Source organism: Dunckerocampus dactyliophorus, chromosome 5 (assembly GCF_027744805.1).
Source record: "Dunckerocampus dactyliophorus isolate RoL2022-P2 chromosome 5, RoL_Ddac_1.1, whole genome shotgun sequence".
In the NCBI taxonomy this organism is placed as follows: Eukaryota; Metazoa; Chordata; class Actinopteri; order Syngnathiformes; family Syngnathidae; genus Dunckerocampus; species Dunckerocampus dactyliophorus.
Genome location: NC_072823.1, coordinates 709,546 through 732,246, shown reverse-complemented (window position 1 = coordinate 732,246; position 22,701 = coordinate 709,546). Strand labels below are relative to the sequence as shown.

The 22,701-nt window shown below is 42.7% G+C and overlaps 1 protein-coding gene across 3 annotated transcripts in view; it reads right to left on the bottom strand.

Annotated features, from left to right (window-relative positions):
• Nucleotides 1-5,125: 5,125 nt before the first annotated feature.
• Nucleotides 5,126-22,701, bottom strand: part of cntn1a (contactin 1a) — a 90,686-nt gene continuing 73,110 nt past the window's right edge. For 2 of the 3 annotated variants that reach the window (XM_054775482.1, XM_054775481.1), the window contains 10 exons: nucleotides 21,306-21,429; nucleotides 19,837-19,998; nucleotides 19,621-19,770; nucleotides 16,908-16,978; nucleotides 15,816-16,050; nucleotides 14,361-14,464; nucleotides 12,291-12,480; nucleotides 12,088-12,200; nucleotides 11,091-11,247; nucleotides 5,130-9,627 (listed from right to left, as the gene is read on the bottom strand). In XM_054775482.1, the coding sequence (XP_054631457.1) occupies nucleotides 9,551-9,627; nucleotides 11,091-11,247; nucleotides 12,088-12,200; nucleotides 12,291-12,480; nucleotides 14,361-14,464; nucleotides 15,816-16,050; nucleotides 16,908-16,978; nucleotides 19,621-19,770; nucleotides 19,837-19,998; nucleotides 21,306-21,429 (1,383 nt within the window). In that variant the 3' untranslated portion in view covers nucleotides 5,130-9,550. Of the gene's footprint in view, nucleotides 9,628-11,090; nucleotides 11,248-12,087; nucleotides 12,201-12,290; nucleotides 12,481-14,360; nucleotides 14,465-15,815; nucleotides 16,051-16,907; nucleotides 16,979-19,620; nucleotides 19,771-19,836; nucleotides 19,999-21,305; nucleotides 21,430-22,701 lie in introns of all 3 variants that reach the window. The other variant, XM_054775483.1, reaches the window with a different exon arrangement.

Below are 22,701 nucleotides of genomic sequence, written 5' to 3'. Positions count from 1 at the left end.
GGATAAATGCTTGATTTACACTTTATGAGTAAACACATTCTTACATGCGCTTCAGTGTGATGAACAAACGCCTCCCCGTTTCTAGCTGGTGAGGCTGCTTTTCCCCACACAGTTTAGCATCTTTGGGGGTGTTGTGCTGAGCAGGACGTGACGTGATGCTGACACGTGACACGGACCGTGCTTCAAACTGTGTGGTCTTCAAAGCGTTGTTGGGCAGCACACGAGTAACACACTCCACCTTGCGCAGAAACGTGATGGGAAGCAATCCTTCCCCAAAGGGTATCCAGCAGAAAAACAGAGCAGTAGAAGCCCTGAAGGGAATATCACGGACGCTACGCCATATTTTTCATTTGGAATCAGTGTCTGAATTTTGACCAAAAAAAAGGGAGAATTAACCTGCAAATAATGTGAAGTTCACATTGTGTGTCAAGGCGGAGGGCAGCTCGTTTGCATGTAAACTTCCTCCATTGACTTTTACCTTGAAGGAGGCGTACAGCCATGCTGCCATTAGTTATACAAAGTCAATACAAGTTTTGTGGTTGACTTTGGCGTAAGACATTGAAAGGCAAAAGTATATGCAGTATTGTGGCCACTAGGTGTCAGTAATGTTCCATTATTGAGACATGACATTAACCTCAAGGAAAAGTCAAAAAAAAAGGAAAAATCATCCTCTTTTCTGTGCATTCTAAAGATATACTAGCAAAATGCTGTGTGTGTGTGTGTGTGTGTGTGTGTGTGTGTGTGTGTGTGTGTGTGTGTGTGTGTGCGTGTGTGTGTGTGCGTGTGTGTGTGTGTGTGTGTGTGCGTGTGTAGATTTGGAGTGGAAATAGGAACGAGTGCGCCAGGCAGTCCCTCTGACACTCGAAGGCCAAATGGCAGAGAAGTAAATTCCCAGTAAATAACAACAGAAACAGCAGAACCACTGCAGAAACACATCTGAGGAGCACAGCAACAAATCATACTTCTGCTCAGTAAACATAAGAAGAAGAAGAAGAAGAAGAAGAAGAAGAAGAAGAATTACAAGAATAGCGATGCGTGATTGTGAGACGTGTTTGCAATATTTGGGTATGTTATGTTCTGTAGTTCCACGAGAGGATGAAAGTATGGGAAAGAGCTCTCAGGATGACAGTTAGAGACATGTCAATGAAAAAGCAGGTGCCCCCGGGGGCCCTTGGTGGCCGATGGCGCCTTTTATTATTATGATTATGATTATTATGATTATAGACTGAACATTTTGACACAGCCACAGTGAAAATACAAAGAGTGGAAATAACATCATGCAAAAACAAAAATGACTTTATATATTTTTGAAATGATTGAAAACATTTATCTTGATCAAATCCAATCCCAAGATGAGGTGTAGGTGTGTTTTTGTTTATATAATATTAATAATGACAGCACATAGCTTGACCTCCATCTCTGTGCAGTATATAACACTGTACACTGTGTACAAATACACATCTCATCTAAGTCATGTTGAGTGAAAAAGTCTTACCTGTGATGCTGGGACTTGCTCCGTGTTTCTCCTCATGTCCCTCTGATGGAATAAAAAATAGACTTACAAGTTTTCCATCCATAAAGGTTTCCTCCTGGTTGAAACATCTCACCTGGTAGGAGCCAAAGAGCCGCAGCGCATTGCTGTTCATCGGCATGAAACACTGCTGGAGCCTCCAGAGATCACCCCGCTGCTGATGCACACCCTCCAACCCAGGTGCGTCCCTCTCCTCCGGGGCTCCGCCGGTCGGCGACCGGAGCTCGTCCGCTCGTGCCGCTCGCGTGGCATCCTCGCCGGGTAAGAGCAGCCCGCATCCTCGCTGACACCCCTGGAGAAAATCCGTGTCCTGCTGTTTCGCCCCCATGAGGGATTTTGTCGGAAACACGTCCCGGAACAATCTGCGCGCACAGTGGCGACCCTACACGGAAGTCGGGAGAAGAACGTCGAGTTTGGACACGTGATCTGAAAAGTTTGCACGGTCTCCAATCTGCGCGTTGCTAACTTTTTACCTTGCCTCATCAATTAACCTCCGAATTCCCCCTTATAAAAATGAAAAATGAGTCTAAAGATGTGTGAAGTTTTGCAGTTCGACATTCATTGAACATTGCTTGGTTTTCATGTATTGGACTTACGTCATTGAAATGACGATGGGATAACGTTCACGTGAACTGCAGGAAGACCTGTCACAGGTGTTGAGCCACACCATCCATCTAGAGTCGAGCGTTACGACGCTGTGCCACGTTGGGGCCACTTCAAGCGTACACAGTAGGACATCCATCTTCTATACCCATGCTGGAGCCTACCATTCACACCTACACACCTATTGTCCTATGTCCCAATTAACCTCACCTGCATGTTTTTGGAAACCGGAGTACCCGGAGAAAACACACACACACGAGGAGAACATGTTACTTGGGTTCATCGAACCCAGATCTCCCCGATCTCCAGGCTGTTACTGTGTTGGCCAACGTGCTAACCCCTAGACCACCGGATGCATGTAATTTGCAATGGACTGGTTAACCACGTTCATCAGTCAACCACGTACAGTAACAGATCCAAGTGTGGATTACCTTCTCAAAATCATGCAAATCATTCATTCATTTAAACGCATTCAGTTATCATGTCAAGAAATGCAATCATAATTTGAAAGAAATTGTTAATAGTTCATTGAAGTCATTTGCCGTATGTATTTATTTGAAACCCTGATGGGTGACATAGCAATGTAGAGGACTAAATCAGATGTGGAAATGGTCTTTTGAACAATCAAATAATAAAATCCTGACAATAAATGATGGATAAATGATGGAAACTTTTCTGTTGTTCCCACGTGGCTGCGTTTATGATCGGCCATCGTTTCAAGAGGCAAACGTTCCAGACGAGCCTCAAATGAGTGAAGTCTCAAAAGGACGGTTGAACGGAGGGACAGTTTGACGTACTGCGGTCGCTTGTTTGTGTCTGCGTGTCAACTGGGCTTTGTTGCAGACTTCCAAAGATACAAGAACACAACCGGCACATCTGCCTGTCTCACACGACATGCAGAACAGTCCTGAAATAGGAAAAGGTGTTCACGTGGCATACGTGTGTATTATTTGTCATTTTCACACAGCCTTTTGGTCTTGAAATGAATGTCATGCCACGGCAACAGGTGGCGCACTAACGCTAAAAGTTGGCATTTCTGGAAAACGGAAGAAAAGAACAGTCGTGGTAGGTGGAGGAAGAAGGTGAATAATACAGCATGTGTATTGTATATTTATATTGTATGTATTATTGTATATTTATATGTATTATTGTATATTTATATTTATATGTATTATTGTATATTTATATTTATATGTATTATTGTATATTTATATTTATTATTGTATATTTATATTTGTATGTATTATTGTATATTTATATTTGTATGTATTATTGTATATTTATATTTATATGTATTATTGTATATTTATATTTGTATGTATTATTGTATATTTATATGTATTATTGTATATTTATATTTATATGTATTATTGTATATTTATATTTATATGTATTATTGTATATTTATATTTATATGTATTATTGTATATTTATATTTATTATTGTATATTTATATTTGTATGTATTATTGTATATTTATATTTATATGTATTATTGTATATTTATATTTATTATTGTATATTTATATTTATATGTATTATTGTATATTTATATTTGTATGTATTATTGTATATTTATATTTGTATGTATTATTGTATATTTATATTTATATGTATTATTGTATATTTATATTTATATGTATTATTGTATATTTATATTTGTATGTATTATTGTATATTTATATTTATATGTATTATTGTATATTTATATTTATATGTATTATTGTATATTTATATTTGTATGTATTATTGTATATTTATATTTATATGTATTATTGTATATTTATATTTTCTGTGTGGAGTTTGCATGTTCTCCCCGTGTGTGTGTGTGTGTGTGTGTGTGTGTGTGTGTGGGGGGGGGGTTCTGGGTACTCCAGTTTCCTCCCACATTCCAAAAACATGCATGTTAGCTTCATTGGGGACTCTAAATGGTCCATAGGTATGAATGGGAGTGTGAATGGTTGGTTGTCTATATGTGTCCTGCTCTAAAACAAACGTTTTACAACCCTCCGATTTGTGTGGAGGAAAAAGGGTTAAGATGGTGTCTCTCTTCCGTTCTTTTCCTTTTTCTTGCCATTTTTGCAGCAACAGATGACTTTCCGCAGTACCACTGGTCTGTATTAAAAATCTGGATAGCGCATTGGTCAATGACTTGTGAAGCCACACGGCCGACATATTACCACTCACAAGAACCACATCTCGGACAATGACTTATGTCAGAACTTGTGAACACGCGGTCGACAGTCCGGGCTTTTGGCCGTGTGGTCAGCGCTCTCGCCTCCCATTGCAAAGGTCCTACGTTCGAGTCCCATCGCGGGCAGTGCGAAAAAGGGCGGGTTACACAAATGTAGTCTGCTACGTACGAGATGTGAGTGGTAAGATGGCCTCTCTGTGGCGTCAGCTTGCACAGGCACGTGCGACGTATGGTCTATCCCAGGGGTCAGCAAAGTGGTACCTAGGGGCACCAGGTAGCCCCCCACGACCACATGAGGTGCCCTAAGCCTGCTTTTCATTCAGGTTTCCAGTTAATAATGAAAGAACAGTAGAAAGAAATGCATTCTGAAATACAACATGTGAGTTGTGGACACCAGCATTTTGTTCATGTTCTGGTAAAACAAGCATATTCGCTTTGTTTGGGTTTAAAATAAGCTCTGAAAAGAAATGTTACAAAAATGAGTAGCTCTTGGCCATTTGCATTTTGTAAAAGTAGCTCTCACAAGGACAAACCTTGGTGACCCCTGATCAATCCAGATTTTTAGTACAGATCAGTGAGCACGACAGAGTGTTGGGGTTCCAAGCACTGGTTGTTCATTGGTGGTGCAAATTTGTCATCGTAACGCACAACAACAACAAGCGCACACACGCTAACGTTAGCTTAAAGGGGATACTGTAGCACTGTTCTCCACTTTGACGCAGCATTGCACTTTCTTGCTGCCCTCAGTGCGTCTCTTTTGCTGGGAAGTAAATACAGGACATCCTCATTTTTAAACTGAAGTCAGGCAAAAAAACAAAAGCAGTCTTGCAATCGTTTACTAGACTTTTATTGTTCCTGTCCAGCCAACAAGCCGTTGCACTTTCCATCCCTCATACTTTTCTGGAAAAAAAACAAAAACAAAATGTCTCCTTCTTGGCTGAATGAAGCTTCTGGCAACTAAAGCACAGATGAGGATTAGTTCTCCTCTCTGTGACGTAAAGGGATGCCACGCAGGATGGAATGTATAGCATGCACGTCGGACTGCGGCGAGGTGCAGCTTCCTGTGAAAAAACAACAACTTTCAAGGCAAGTCATGCAATTGGCAACCCTTTCTTTTGCTGCTGCACGGAGGGGAAACCAGGAGAAGCACTTTGTGGTGGATGCTCACAACATACAGCAAGAAGCATCAAGACGCAACATTTTGGTCCTCCGGTTGAGGGACGCCTGTGTTGAAATGATGACAAACAACAGCAGACCACAGCCTTGGCATGAAAACCAAAAACAACACAATGAGCTCTTAGCTGCTGACTCTCTCTCTCTCTCTCTCTTTCTCTCTTGTAGGAAGGAGAAGAAGAAGAACACATGGTAGTCCACCGTTATACGAGCTAGGCATGTTGCTTTATTACGGACAGATGGGCGTGGGTGGCGTTTCCACCAAGCAGCACGCTTCCATAAACATTTGGCATTTGCCAAATTATCCAACCTTTTCTTGGGAGGGGCAGTGTGGTCGTGTTTGCTGACGTGGGGCGGAGCTAGACCACGTAAAGACGAGAGCGGGTAGAGAACAACAAAAGGTACAAGAGCGTGTACTTTCTTGGTCCCACTGCAGATGGTCACCCTGGATCTCCCGGTAGGGTTTACCGTACCAAACCGTACCGAGGTGATCCCAACTCGACTGCACTGCTTGGTGGAAACACCAGCTGATACCACCCTGATACAGCCAAAGCAAAAATGCTTTCAACCCCTTTCACTTCTTCCCCCGACATTACATGTTGATGGGAGCGTTTGGGGGGTGGGGGCTTTTACAGGCTGCATGAAAGGGGCTTTTGCAAGTGGTCGTCCATTCCTGTTAAGACTGATTTGATTTATGCCGAAGAAGCGAGTGTCTCTGTGTGGCGTTATCACCATCCTGTATCTCTGCTCCATAGCAAACACCAAATGATACCACCAAGACACGCTTTCTCTTTGTCTCATACACAGAACCCATCACTACTGTAGTATTACTATGAATTACAAATACTTTCAACACAACAAGAGTGTGTGTGAAAGGAAAAGTGCACTTTTTTGGGAATGTTGTCCATCATCCACAGTCCTTCTGTGAGACACGAACACACGTCTTTCTCTTTTCTGTGCCTTCTAAACATATAAAACAGATAAAAAAGAGGCAGCTATGAATGCAGCTAATGGGACGCACCTATTCTGCCTAGAAAGCCTTCTAATAAAACCTCCAAAAAGCGCCAACAATTTGCATCATGTGAGCTGCACAGGAAGCACATTGCTCCTCATTCACGAACATCTTCTTAAAAGTCTTCTTAAGAAGTGTACTTAAGAAGGCGCGGGATGGAAACTGCGCCACATTCACGACACGTTCTTAAGTAGGGATAATCGTTGGCACCGGTGTTCTTAGGTTGATGAAGCCCTAATTTGCATAGGTCACCGCCTATTATTTCCTATACAAGGTCAAAAATGTGCCGTGCGCAACAGGCAGCTGGAGGCGGAGATGGCAACGCGCAAGGGCAAGACTGAGGAGCAGCTGGACAACAAACAGAAGAAAAACGTCAATTCTACTGAAATAGAGGTGCTTTTACAAGGAGTGAGCGAACACAAGACCACCTTATTTTCACGTGTATCCACCGGTCATCAGGCCATCCAAAAAGAGTCGGCATGGAGCACCATTGCAGGAAACATAAATGCCGTTTCCACGGAGAAACGCGCCACCGCAGAGGTTAAAAAGAAGTGTTTTGACTTAAAATAGACTAAAAAAAAAGATTGGACTGCACCGGAGGGATCTGGAGGAAACGGGAGGTGGGCCATCAATCAGAAACCAAACCATTTCGGAAACTCTAGAAAATATTTACACAATCATGATGGAAAAATAAAGTCAAAATACATAGTTTGTGTGTGACAATGTATTTTTTCTGTGGTTACATTTGATTAGACGCTGCCTAATTAATACAGCAGCCCCGTGCTCTGGCTCAAGACGTGGCTGGGGGCGCATGTCGTTATCTGGGGGTGCTACGTGCGCAATAGGCACACCACGTTTCATTGCGATGTTATTCTGATGATCCTGCACACCTGCAAGAACAGAGAGGGAAGCCTGAAGCCTGAAGCAAATAAATCTAATGGTCCCTTTACATTCTCTCTCTGTGCAGCGCACGTCCAGCCAGCTACTTTTTTTTTGATGAATTGGGATGTGAATATATATTTATCCATGGAGTATATTTTACTTGTTTTGACGATAAATCATTGTTGGGATATTTTATTTGCACTACATTTTTTGGGATCAGGTTGCAAAATCCATCATGAGGGCGATTGCCATTGAAAGTGCAAGCTTTGCTTGTGCGTAAGAGTCCTCCTGAGCGTTCGTAGAATTTGTTCTTAGATCTAAGAACTGGGAGTTAAGAACACGTTTCGTGAATGCCAAAAATCTTCGTCGGAAGGCTTTAAGAACAGATTTGTGCGTAAGAACGTTTCGTGAATGAGGCCCATTATTCTTATTAACATTGTTACGCCCAAGAACTACCTTACTGGCGTAGTGACACCTCGCCACACCACAGCGGCTAGCTACTTCCCTGCTAGCCACTAGCTTCACCACACACTAGCCAAAGGTAATGCTACATATTGGAGCTTGTTTTTGTTTTTGATGCTAGGTGTAGCGTTCCTTTCTATGTTGCTATGTGAAATCAAAGTTCCCAAAATACTCCAAGTATTCCAAATTATGATGAATGTAGCTTGACTACACACTTACAGCATGGATAGAAAACCACTAAACCTTGCTGGAGCTTTTTGGAGGTGCTTTCATTGCAGCCTTTCTAGGCCAAACAGGAAAAATGAATTAGCTGCCTCTTTTTAGCTGTTTTTATATCTTTAGAATGCACAGAAATGAGAAAGACATGTGGATGATGGGCAAAAATCCACAAAAAGTGCACTTTTCTTTTAACCGTCACACCCCTGTCCCGGCATTCCCTTAGACATGCTTTGACCCGCCTCTGTTACTACCTCAAAAGGCAGGAAATTGCCAGGTCAGCTTCATTCCTTCATTCTGTGTCAGTGTTGTTTCTACAAAATAAACCTTATCAGCCACCTGAAACGCGAGAAAAGTGCAAAACGTTTGCCAGAGACCTCTGTGGCGTCACACCGGCTGCTCGCCGCATGTGCCTGAATCCAGTGCACCTTGCTGGGCCACAGCAGGTGGCTCCTCCCCCTCTCCTGGTAGTAGTGATGTCATCATATTTCATCAGTTGTTCCAGTCCTTCTTACCTCCACGTGTGCACTAACTACACTTACATCTACATTTAAAAAGTAGATATAAAAAAGTTATCGTTTATCGGTACCATGTCGGTATCAGGAAGCAGAAGGTTATTGGTTTCAGTATTGTTTTTGTAAAGAAAAAGATACGGTGCATCTCTAGTCCAAACGCTGTGGTCCAAGGCAAAGCATTTAGGCTTCACAGAGTGTCATAAATGAAAGTCCCACCAGGTGCCCTGCCAGGTCATCCATGGTCCAAGAGGCTAATTCAGTCCAAGCATCTGCTTTTGTGCTGCTTGTGCGTCCCCATTTGGTCATTTGACAGCATTTTTATTGTGTTTGCTTGGCAGTGTGGACGCTGTCAGCCTTTGCTTGTGGGTGAGTGAGGCTGGAAGGCTTCGCTTCTGATTCCATCCATTCATAGGTTGAGGCTTTCTTTTGCTGCTGCCGTCTGAAGGTCACAGCTACACTAAGTACACTTGAGGGATACAAGTTTGGGGTTCTTCCACCATCAGGCAGTAGAAATTGATCAGGACTTTTGCTTTGGCTGTATCTACTTAGCAGAGGCTGTGCTACACGTGCGGAAGAAAAGAGAATAAGAAGAAAGAGAAGTCAATGAATCAATGATGAATACTCATAAACGCGTACACGTATCCTTCACAGGCAGATGTGAGCATGTGGGGTTTGTTTGTATCAAAAGCTCTGAAAAGGAAAAGACAAGCCTGTGGTGATTGTGAAGGATAAGTGCAGACATAAGATTTACATAAGGCATTTTTGAATAGTTGACCCCCTGGGTAAAAAGAAGGGATGCCCGCTCCTGTCTACTTCCACTAAGTTCTTCCAGAGCTGGGAGGAGTCGGAACAGGGAACAGAGTGGAACCAAACGATTGTGGAAAGACTCCCGGTAGTCCTTGGAGGGTGAAGCCCATCGAGTGTCCTTCACGTCCCAGGGTGAAGAGAAAGACGCTGCTACATTCAGAGGTTCAGGCAGAGAAGAGCCGCCAGGAGCAGGCCCATTGTGCTGAGCGGCTGGGCGGCCACCACGCTTCCTCCTGGGAGACACACAGCGTGCATGAGTCCACTTCACAACAGCATCGCTGACACACGCTAATCACTTTTACTTCACAGCAGCGCTGCTCAGCTCTTTTGCTTCCAAAAAGAGCATTGTTAGCCCTGAAGTGGCTGCTGTGGTGGGAAGGCAACGTCTGTGCTTGCTGCCACGGCCACAAGCCTTGCAAATCATCTTCAGGAAAACTGGACAATACATCCTAGTTCAACGTTCATCACCTCTTACCATTAATTGATCAATTCATGGTTGAATATGCCCCATTATTAGTTTAAAAAATACTTTTTTAATTAAAAAAAAAACCCAACAAAATATAAAACAATACAAAAAAATGTAAATATTAAACCATTAAAATCAAATAAAAATAACACATATAAAACAAAAATAAAATAAAAATAATAAAAACAACTTAAAAAACAATCATTACAAAAGTGTAAATAAAAACATGTAATACTTGCATATTTTAGCACATTCCATTTATCCTAGACTAGATTAAGCATCAGCAATAAAAATGTCGAAATGAAGCAACTAAATGAACTAAAATACAAATACAAGTAAAAAGAAGCATTCTAATTGTGAATGTGGTACTGTATTCTACTTTGGCCACTAGGTGTCAGTGTTCAGCGAGACAAGCGCTAGACTCCTCACTAAGGTTCCGTAGGGAACACATTTACTGTGACACTGCTGGAGCAGGAGTTCTATTTGCGTCTTAAATGGCTTATTTACTCTTACGTTGTCTACTATATTGGCTAATGCGACTGTAAAGCCATTTAAAGCTGGAAGGATGCTGTCCAGAAAAACAACAACAAGGAACTGCTAACGTGTGAGTCTATGTTATCTTATTTTATGTCTAATATGTTTTATTTTCTCTTATTGTGTCTACTATATTGGGTAATACAATTAGAGGTGACTATAGGGGTGTTATGTCATGTCTTCAGGGCTCTAATAATGCTAAAAAATGTATTTAGAAGATCAGAAACAGGTTTTCTGTGCCACAGCTACGAGAATATTCTATTTATCAAGACTGAATCCTAGCGTGGTGGGGTCTGGTGCCAGTTCACCACCATGAACGAGGGACTTTTTGGGCTTGTTTTTTGGTTTCTGTCTTTCTCTCCATCATGCAGTACACTTGTATAAATGTATAATGTTGGTTACCACTGTGTTATTGACAAAAACAATAGTAGGTTTTATTTGGTTATGTGGTCTTCAAGGCCACAATTTCTGCGAAAAATTAGTGATTCCGAATGTCGTCGCTGAGGGGGGGCATGGTGTGTCCCACTGCCCAACCAGTTCACAACCACTGCTCTACATTATGTACAAAGAATTCTAATGGGTCTTTTTGTTTAGTGTGATATCCTCACTCATTTAGGGGGGTGTTTGGCCCCCCCACAAGGACTGTTGTTTTTTTGTCTCACCAAAATGAGACAACTCGAGGTCCTTTTGCTGTACCTGTGATGAAGATCTGTGACACGGCCCCGTCTCCACCCTCCGTATACGCTCGGACCTCCACCACGTAGGTCTCGTCTTCGTAGAGGGGAAGCTCGATGTGCCGCCTGTTGGTCATGTACAGCGTGCCCGTGGAGTGGCCCTGCGGCCTGTACAGCACCTGCGCAGCATCAGCAAGTAGAAAGCGGCTTCACCCTTGGCGTACTTTGTGGAACACAAGGAGCACCTTGGTGGTCAGCGTGCAGGAAGGATGTGTAAAGGGGGCAGGGCTGCGTGCCGCTGGGCAAAGAAAACTTTGAAATGCTCAAAATCTGTGGCACGCATAATTTCCGTGAACTAGTTTTTGGAACGTGACCCATGTGCCTTTCCACCGCCTCGTGGGAAAAGTCAGGGGGGTAATTCTGAAGTAATTTCTGTTGCGTCTTGGCTCTTCTTTGTGATTTTATAATGCCCGAAGCCAGAAATTCTCTCTCCCACACTGTCCATGCCTCTTTTTTTTAAGTCTAGTTTCCTGCCTCCTTCCTGCTCTTTGCACATTCTCTATCTGCAGACTTACCTTTTTCTGCATGAGCATCTACTCTTGTAGGTCGCTTGCAAATCGAAGAATCAATGAAGCTATGGGGACCAAATAATGCCATGACTGCTTCACGGATGCAGGAAGTAAAGGAAGTACCCACGCAGGAACAACACTACTGTTGTGTTCGAGGCATAAACATGACCTGACAAGGTGTAAATAAGTCGTGCGGGAGCGTGCTCATTTCATGCCAATGCGCACCATTTGTGGTCACCACAACAGAACACAAACAGTGTACAAACTAGTCTTCAGGCGTTTCAGGCGTGCCACATATAAATAAAGAAAGAAATGCCACATATGGCCACGGCACGGCGTGGGACTATGTCTAGGCTAAATGCGTGCGTGTAAACGCCGCTTAAGGCTTCCTATGCAACATCAGCAAGTACGAGACATTTGTCAAACTGCGTCAAGGAGGACTGCACTCACTTTGTAGCCTTCGACCGGGGACTCGTTGGCCAGCGTCTCCACTTGCTCCCACATGATGTTGACCGACTTGCCCTTGAACTTTTTACCGATTATTGTCGGGGCTTGACTGGGAGCTGCAGAAAGGAAGACCTTAAATATGCTGTGCACACACAGCATGCTGCAATTTACTCAGAAGTTACACGGCAGTAGAATTGAGCGCTTACGAGCTCTCCTGGTATGGATCTCCAGGCGATCGCTGGCCGGCCCGTATCCCGCCGAGTTGTAGCCCCGGACCTCAACAAGGTAAAGAGAGTCCGGCTTCATTCCATCCAGTCTGGTTTGGTTTTCCCTGCCGGAGACCACCACCCTGTGGCCCCCCCCTTCACTGTCCTCCAACTTTCTCCAATACTTCACCTGACAGCACACAATACAAGTGTCTACTCAGGTAAGTTATCTTTGTAAGGTAAGTTATCTTCATCAGGTAAGTTATCTTCATCAGGTAAGTTATCTTCGTAAGGTAAGTTATCTTCATCAGGTAAGTTATCTTCATCAGGTAAGTTATCTTCGTAAGGTAAGTTATCTTCATCAGGTAAGTTATCTTCATAAGGTAAGTTATCTTTGTAAGGTAAGTTATCTTCATCAGGTAAGTTATCTTCGTAAGGTAAGTTATCTTTATCAGGTAAGTTATCTTTGTAAGGTAAGTTATCTTTGTAAGGTAAGTTATCTTCATCAGGTAAGTTATCTTCGTAAGGTAAGTTATCTTCATCAGGTAAGTTATCTTCATCAGGTAAGTTATCTTCGTAAGGTAAGTTATCTTCATCAGGTAAGTTATCTTCATAAGGTAAGTTATCTTTGTAAGGTAAGTTATCTTCATCAGGTAAGTTATCTTCGTAAGGTAAGTTATCTTCATAAGGTAAGTCATCTTCATCAGGTAAGTTATCTTCATCAGGTAAGTTGTCACACTACAGGAAAAGGTTACCCACCGTGAAACACATAACGGCTTATTGAAATATGTTGCGATACTACGGTATAAACAAAAAACAAAACGAAAGGCAAAAGGTATAAACCTTTTTGTCACTCAAGTGTAAAATTTACCACTGAAAACACAACATAAGTCTTGGCAAAATAAAAGAGCAAATGTTAAACCATAGCCTTAAAGGCAAATACTTGTCACAAGTGTAAAAAGAAGTTAACCCCCGTAAAACACGTAACACCATAATGTGATTTACTCGTGTGTCCTATGCAAAGAAAAAGCAGACGGGTGAGAGTGCATCCATCACGTGAAGAGTGGGGCATATAAAGCTGCAGGGCTTTGTTTTCTATGCTTTATTGATCTGTATTTGTATTGATCAATGTATATTTCTACTATTTTTCCTCTTCGCTATGTCTCTATTGTAATACGTATGGAAATATATATTTCTATGTGATTCCTGTTGCAATGCATACAGTATTGTTATTTACGTCACATGACGTACACGCCTGTGGTGCGTCTGTGCATGTGCTGCATGAGGTCACGCTTGGTGAATAAAGACCATCAAGTCTTTTAATAACAACCCCCACCATATGACACCTATCACATGTGCTTATTGACCATTTATGTTCAGAAGTTGAAAAAAACTAAAACTAAAACATCACAGCACGTAATGGTGCAGAAGCTCTGTGGTAAAAACTGTGAGTGGAGGAAGTTTGACGGATGTTCCGTGCGTTGGCTGTACCGATGAAGCGACAGCCGTGCGTCCCGGCAGCATCACATTTCGTGCACGTTCCGCTTACAAGTTGTACGTTGGGTGGGCAGTGATCTTTCTCAACACCACAACTACGTTCTCCACCGGCAAAAAAAACCCCCAGCGATTTGGGGGAACGTCCCAAATCACATAGCCAAAAAAAAACGCATGTCTGTTTGTGACCGCATCTATAATTCAACATTTTGTGATATTTTTCCCTTTCAAAATGAAAATTAAAAGAAAATAGGGGGAGGAGCTCAGAGCTGAGCCACTGCTCCTTCACATGGAGAGGAGCGGGTTGAGGTGTCTTGGGCATCTAGTCCCGACGCCCCCCTGGTGAGGTGTTCACAGATAAGCAGAAGAATATGGATGGATGGCGGAAAAGAAAATGTTGCCCCCTATTGGTGGAAATTCATGAGAAATGATTTTTCTGTGCATCATTTCCCAGTCAGTTGGTTGCTGGTTCGATCTTACATCAGTTAGCTTCATCCTTTCAGAAATCACACACACTTTCTACTGAGGCTGCTTCATCTCCATCCTTTTCTAACGCTCGTAACGCCATGCACTGACCTGGTATCCATCGATGTTGCTCTGCGGGATGGGGAACCACCAAACGATGGCTTCTGTTGCTGAGAGAACTTTGCCGTTGACACTTCCAGGGGCATCAGAGGGTGCTAAAATAAAAGGGAAAGGTAAAATGATGTGGATGAAGGGCTAAAACGATGTCACTGATGGGCTGCTTTTGGCCAAATAAGACGTTCAGCAGCCAGTGTTCTCTCAGCGTTGCCGTGGTAACCTGACTCAGTGGAAGTTAATAACCGAATTATCAGGCTGCGGTTCAGCATGCACTTCTCTTGATAATCCCCCCCACCCAAAAAAGGGGGCTGACTTTCAAGAGGGTATTAAAATTCCACACGCATGACAGGAGGTCTCACTCCACGCTGAGAAGCTGACAGTTTGACATTGTTCTATGACACAGGTGTCAAACTTGAGGCCTGGGGGCCAGGTAGGGCCTGCCATATCTTTCTATGTCGCCTGTGAAAGCCTGGACATAACGCACGTCAAAAAGACACTTTTCAAAAAAAGTTTATTGTTGTTTTTGTTCAAATGTTTCATATGTTTATATTAATAAAAATATTTTTTTGAATGTGTATATAAACTTACATTTTTATTTTTTATGTTTCTTAAAATATATTTTACATCCATCTTCTATACCGCTTCTCCTCATTAGGGTCACGTGGGCATGCTGGAGCCTATCCCAGCTGACTTGGGGCGACAGGCGGGGTACACCCTGGACTGGTGTCCAGCCAATGGCAGGGCACATATAGACAAACACTCACATTCATACCTATGGACCATTTAGAGTCTCCAATGAAGCTAGCATGCATGTTTTTGGAATGTGGGAGGAAACTGGAGTACCCAGAACCCCCCCCCCCCCCCCCCCCTCCCCACACACACACACACACACACACACGGGGAGAACATGCAAACTCCACACAGAAATGCCCAATGGAGAATCCAACCCAGTTACTGTGTTGGCCAACATGCTAACCACGAGACCACCGTGCGACCTAAAATATATTTTGTACTATTTCATTATTTTTAATATTGTGAAAAACATTTTTTGTTGTCAAAAGCAATTAAAAATTATTTTTTCATTATTTATGCATATATGACTTAAAATAAAAATGTAAATATATTTTAAATCGTATTTAATTTTGTTTTACTTTTTTAATTGTTACATTTGGTATTATTTTGAATGTTGTGAAAAACTTTATATATAAATTTTTTAAACTTTATATTGAGAAAAAATGTGATACTTAAAAAAACAAAGAGACTTCATCTTCCTTGCTAAATGTATTTGTTGTCCACTCCAACTTAAAATGATGATTTTTCATTATTTACTCATGAATAATGAATATAATGTAAGGTGGCTCCCTGAGGGGAACCATAACTGCCATGCTTGACACCCCTGATGTGTGCCATCGTTCCAACATGACATTCCTCAGCACCAGCACCGCTTACCGTCTTGAGCGGAGTATACCACCGCTGGCAGACTGTAGGGCCCCTCCCCTTTGACGTTGAACGCTTTGATTTTGACGTCAAACTCCATCCAAGGGGGGACGGAGGGATCTTTGTGGACGTAGCGGTTGGCCTGGGGATCCGAAACGGTCACCTGTGTCCACTCGAAGCCACCTCTGGGTTTGAAGGCCACGATGTAGCCAAAATCTGGACCGTAGTAGTACTGCTCCTGGACGGGCTGGGGGAGACGATAACGACATTCAACGCAATTTAAGAACAATACACAATGTGTGTGTGGTACGGTCATGACTGATGATGTCAGTATTTGGCGGCCTCTCGTGGAGAAGCGGAAGATTGCAACTGCAAACCTTTTCAACGTCTCCATTTGGACAAAGTTAGCATGCCTCAGCAACCTCAGGTTAGATATATAGTTTACAGAGAGCTTGTGCTTTTTATTTGGCTTTTTGCAACTTTTTTTGCATCACCACAACCAAAACTGCAAATTGGAACAAATGAAAAGGAACATGATTTATGTTTTAAATGATGTTGTTATCAGGCAGGGAGAGGGTTCGCCCTGTTCTCCATAGAACAACAGCTTGAACAGAGTGAGCCCTTTTGTCAGTCATCCAGTCTCTGTCTCGATGTCTCACAACACCTCGAATTTATACGATAACAAATATTGTATCTTTTATACTTCGGTTGGCCATAAAGCTGTTGTATTTTATTTTTACAACGTTCTTTATGATCTTTTCATGATTAGCAATCATCCCTTTGATATTCACATTTGATTTTCTATGTCTGCATTATTCAAATGCATTCCTTCACCCGCTTTTTGTCTTTGAAGGATTCAGAATTGAACTTTTGTCTATGAATCATCAACTCTAAGCATTTTATTCTGATACTTACTTCGGAGTTAAATTGCTTCGTTTTGGAATATAACTTATATTTGTTTCTAAGTTTTAAGTTCTGCTTCCCTTTTCCAGCCAAGATGTTTTAGTTGATGAGGAGGAGGAAGGAGGTTTTGTTTCTTTACAAAAAGAAAGCACGTGTGTCCAACATTAGACCTTCGTGCCACAAAGCCAATTCCAACCTTACCGTCCACGTGATGGTCAGCTCCCTGCTGGCCCCTCCGCCCCCGCCCACATCCGAAGGCGCCACCACAGGAACTGCAAGGAGAAAGCAGCGGTGGGACACCAGAAGAAGGCAGCAAACGCCACAGCTGGCAACAAGTTCTTCCAGGCTCCTCCTGCAGCAAGCTTCCTCTTCACCACTTCCCACACCTTCATCTCCGTGTGCCACCGAGGGAAGTCCTAGCTAGCTTCGTGTCTCAGTGACTTTCCTCACATGCTTGACGTTCAGCACACGCTTTCTCCAACGCGCTCTTTTGCCGACGTTCACACGCTCTCGTTGGCGTCTGGTGGAGCCTGAGCTGCTGGCATGCTCATCATCATCATCATCATCATCACCAAACGCAAATTCTATGTTCGTCATGAACCAATCGATTCAAACTCGAAGATTTGAACCACATCGGAACTCACGGCTACTGCGTGAACTCCCTCACCAACCGTTAGCTAAACTCATCAAGGAACGCAAGTCAGGCTTCATTCACAGTCCAAATGTTACTCTACTAATATATTACTCTCTACTAGTACTACACGTGTACTAGTACTACAAGTGTACTAGTACTACATGTGGACTAGTACTACACGTGGACGAGCACTACAAGTGTAATAGTACTACATGTGAACTAGCACTACAAGTGTACTAGTACTACATGTGGACTAGTACTACACGTGTACTAGCACTACACGTGTACTAGTACTACATGTGGACTAGTACTACACGTGTACTAGCACTACACGTGTACTAGTACTACATGTGGACTAGTACTACACGTGTACTAGCACTACACGTGTACTAGTACTACAAGTGTACTAGTACTACATGTGGACTAGTACTACACGTGGACTAGCACTACAAGTGTACTAGTACTACACGTGTACTAGTACTACACGTGGACTAGCACTACAAGTGTACTAGTACTACACGTGTACTAGTACTACACGTGGACTAGCACTACAAGTGTACTAGTACTACATGTGGACTAGTACTACACGTGTACTAGCACTACACGTGTACTAGTACTACATGTGGACTAGTACTACACGTGTACTAGCACTACACGTGTACTAGTACTACATGTGGACTAGTACTACACGTGTACTAGTACTACACGTGGATGAGCACTACAAGTGTACTAGTACTACATGTGGACTAGTACTACAAGTGTACTAGTACTACATGTGGACTAGTACTACACGTGTACTAGTACTACATGTGGACTAGTACTACACGTGGACGAGCACTACAAGTGTACTAGTACTACATGTGGACTAGTACTACACGTGGACTAGCACTACACGTGTAATAGTACTACATGTGGACTAGTACTACACGTGGACTAGCACTACAAGTGTACTAGTACTACACGTGTACTAGCACTACACGTGTACTAGTACTACATGTGGACTAGTACTACAAGTGTACTAGCACTACATGTGGATTAGTACAACACGTGTACTCGCACTACAAGTGTACTAGTACTACACGTGTACTAGCACTACACGTGTATTTTATTGTGTACTACTTGTACATGTATTATTGTGTACTATTTGTACACGTGTATTATTGTGTACTATTTGTACATGTATTATTGTGTACTATTTGTACACGTGTATTATTGTGTACTATTTGTACACGTGTATTATTGTGTACTATTTGTACACGTGTATTATTGTGTACTATTCGTACATGTATTATTGTGTACTATTTGTACACGTGTATTATTGTGTACTATTTGTACACGTGTATTATTGTGTACTATTTGTACACGTGTATTATTGTGTACTATTTGTACATGTATTATTGTGTACTATTTGTACACGTGTATTATTGTGTACTATTTGTACACGTGTATTATTGTGTACTATTTGTACATGTATTATTGTGTACTATTTGTACACGTGTATTATTGTGTACTATTTGTACACGTATTATTGTGTACTATTTGTACACGTGTATTATTGTGTACTATTTGTACACGTGTATTATTGTGTACTATTTGTACATGTATTATTGTGTACTATTTGTACACGTGTATTATTGTGTACTATTTGTACACGTGTATTATTGTGTACTATTTGTACACGTGTGTTATTGTGTACTATTTGTACATGTGTACTACTTGTATTACTAGTAGAAATGTAAGTACTGCATAGAAAGAGCCACACATCTCCTCCTTGCCCCAAGTTTCACTGATTCATGGGTTGACAAAGACTTGAGTTCCACTAACTCGCCAGTGCTCGATGAAGTGGCCAACTGGCTCATGAGTGATCAATGAAGACTCGTGTGTTCACTGATTCACAGGTGCTCAACGTCAGCTCAAGTTGCACTGGCTCACGGGTGCTCGAAGACTTGAGTTTCACTGATTCACGAGTGCTCGACGAAGATTTGAATTTCACTGACTCATGAGCGCTTGATGAAGACTCAAGTTTTGCTGACTCGCGGGTGCTGGATGCAGACTTGAGTAGCACTGATTCACGGGGTGACAAAGACTTGCGTTTCACTGACTTGCCGGAGGTTGGCAAAGACTCAAGCTTTACCGACTCATGGGTGCGCACGTGGGAGTTTCTGTGATGAGTGACTCAAGTACCGAATGAGTGGAGCGAGTGACTCGTGAGAGCTTGAGTCGGTGAAAGGAAAGGAGTTTCCCATCAAGGTCGTGACTTGTACTGACTGGTGGTCTTACTTGAGGGCAGGGTTTTCTCCTTCGGCGAGGGACTGCTGGGGTCCCCCGTGCCCAGGGTGTTGGTGGCGATCACCCTGAACTCGTACCCGGTCCAGGGCACCAAGTCCACCACGGCGGCCGTCTCGGCGTTGCCTTCGACATCCGACGGAGCTGCAAAGACGAGGCGGACGTAGCTGAAGATGCTGGTCCTTGAAGGCGTTTATTTGCTGCTCTCACCTGTGCTGGCGTTCCTCCACACTTCCTGCGAGAAGGCATCCCGGTACTGGACGGTATATTTGGAGATGGGGCTGTGGTTGTCTGCTCCGCGGCTCCACTGCAGCGTTACGCTCCTGTCACTCTTGTCCATCACTCGCACCCCCGCTGGGGCGCCGGGGGGCCCTGGGGTGAGCAGCAGAAGAAGACATGATGAGTGAGTGTTGCTTGATGGATAAGAAAATATCAGGCTTCCTCCCCACATGGACGTGCAAGCTTCCAGTACGTCCCCATTAGCATGATTCCAATGAAAAGCATCCCCATGAGGACAATGAGGACACTGAACACACCAGACATGTTCAATGTCTACAAATAGGCCTCCACTGAACCACTCACAGTCTGTACAGCATCACATGCGACTCTTCCCACTAGCCTCCTGGGAACACTCGCATCAAGCACACCAGAGCCACGTTGGAAGTGATGGACAAGAACGGTGGAGATACTCATTACGGAGTCCTGCTGAGAACACTTTTAGTTCCGGTCTAGACTTTTTGGTTCTATTTTGAGCGATGGTCTTCAACTTTTGATAAACAGCCTATTTCCTTTGAATTGTTGTTTTCAATAATCATTTTTGTCTCACCCCCCCTTCTTGTTCTTGCATATTGTAGCTCTCCTTAAAACCTCATGAAGATCCACATGTGCAACATGATCATTCTAGACATGTTTCAAGCGTACGTGCACACACATAAAAGATAACATTTATATGTAAAACAAAAATAAAACCAATAAAATAAAAATGTAGTTACGATTATATAAAAATTCTTTTAACATCACAAGATTTTAAACATATTTAAAAGAGTCGAGCGCCCGTGATTAGCGTGGTTAGCATCCCAACAGGCTTGTTGGTTATTTCTTTAGTTTGTAAAAGTTCCAAGCACTGATTTGGAAGCTGACCCACAGCTGCACCTTCTCCATGCAGTGTTTCTCTTGGATTCTCCTCCCACTGGAACATAAAAAGGTCTTTATAGCAAAGCTGAGACTGAGTTCGGATGGATCAGCCTCAGTCCAAAGCCACAGTCTCAGAAAGGAAGTCACAGACATGAACCAAAACCATTCGGTGGTCAAATCTGGACAGCCCTGGACGCTGGCATCTGGACTGAAATTGTACTTCACAAAGATCTGGAACAATCGTTTCATGCAAGAGGTGAACCCCGATGCACTGTTGGACATCCTGGTAGCATGTGGACACCAAGTTCGGTGACAAGATCATCAGTGTGTCTTCATGCTGCTTCCTCTGCTTGCTTTCACTTACAAACTACTAAAACACAGCAATCGCAACAAGACGCCTTATAAGGAGTCAAGCTTAATCCGAGGGGAGACTGAGGGCAGCAAGAAAATGGAGACTGCGGAGTCCTGTGTAATACTGCATAGCTAAAGCTAACGTTAGCCTACGTCTTCCATGATTCTTTTGCTGGGAGCTAATTTGAACCCACCTCGTACAACCAGGCTCGCCGAGGCGGTGATGTTGTCCACGGGCGTCTGCGCGGTGCAGGTGTAAACCCCGGCATGCTTCAACTGGGCGCTCTGGATCATCAGTTCGCCATTTGAGCTTCCGTTCTGCACAAAACAACAACACACAACACAGAGATGGCAAAGGGATCGAAGCGTGACTCGGGAAGTAGCTTGCATCATCCAGTAACCCAAGGTTCAAATCCCGCTTCCTCCATCCCAGCCAATGCTGTTGTGCCCTTGGGCAAAAACACTTTGACCCTGCAGCACACAGAAATGCTTTTAGAATGTTACGAGAATAAAGTTCAAATATGGCAAGGAAGTCATAATTATGAGAAGAAAAGGCACAAGCAAAAAGCTGAAATGCTTGGAAAATGTAAAGAAGACACAACAGCAGAAATGGAAGGAAGAGCCGTCATTTTGCAAGAAAAAAGGTCATACTCAAACGAGAAAAAGGTCGCCATTTTATGAGAATAAACTTTTAATATTATGAGGAAAAAGTAGCACAGAGTTGACATGTTTGTTTTTAAAGTCATAGTATTACGAGAAACAAACCAAACTAAATAAAGTCTTCATTTCTGGAAAATTTGAGGTTGGGAAAAAGTTCTAATCTTATGGGAATAAAGTCAGAATGATGAGAATTTACAAGCATTCTACATTCTAAGGCAACCCGAACAGTCCAGTTGCCATTGATTGAATGCTTTGAGTTGGGGAAAAAGCACTAATATGATGTAAATATTATGGGAATAAGATGAAAATATGATGTAAATATTATGGGAATTAGATGAAAATATGACGTAAATATGATGGGAATTCGATGAAAATATGATGTAAATATGATGGGAATTAGATGAAAATAGAGAGACAAGAGTCACTGCAATTCCATGTGATGATGTTTCACTTGGTTTTTATCAGTTTCACTGCATCTGTTTGGATTGTCTTGAAGTTAAGTTATTCTTGGTATGACTTGAATTCTACTTTTCATGATCTTCTGTGTTTATTGATGACTTTGAGACACGATGCTGTGCAGCACTGTGGTTGTTTCAAATCTTTGAAGAAATTTGAGGAGAGATTTCATGTGAATGCAGAAGCTGAAGTACAAATGTGTTGCGAGACGACCACGCTGCGGCCATGCCACCCTGCACTGATCAGCAGAACGTTCCACGTACCGGTAATGTTAAATGTAACGTGAGTTTCCACCAACAGGGGGCGACATCGCAATTGCTCATTCATTCCAAATGGGAATGATCACCATTTAAAAAAAAAAGGCCTGTTGACAGCCTAAAGGTCCTCAGTGAGCGCAACATTTTGATGTTGGAACGGTTTGAAGCGCTAGAGAAATGTGGGAGGAGTTAGCGGAACAGCTGAGAATGCAAAAAT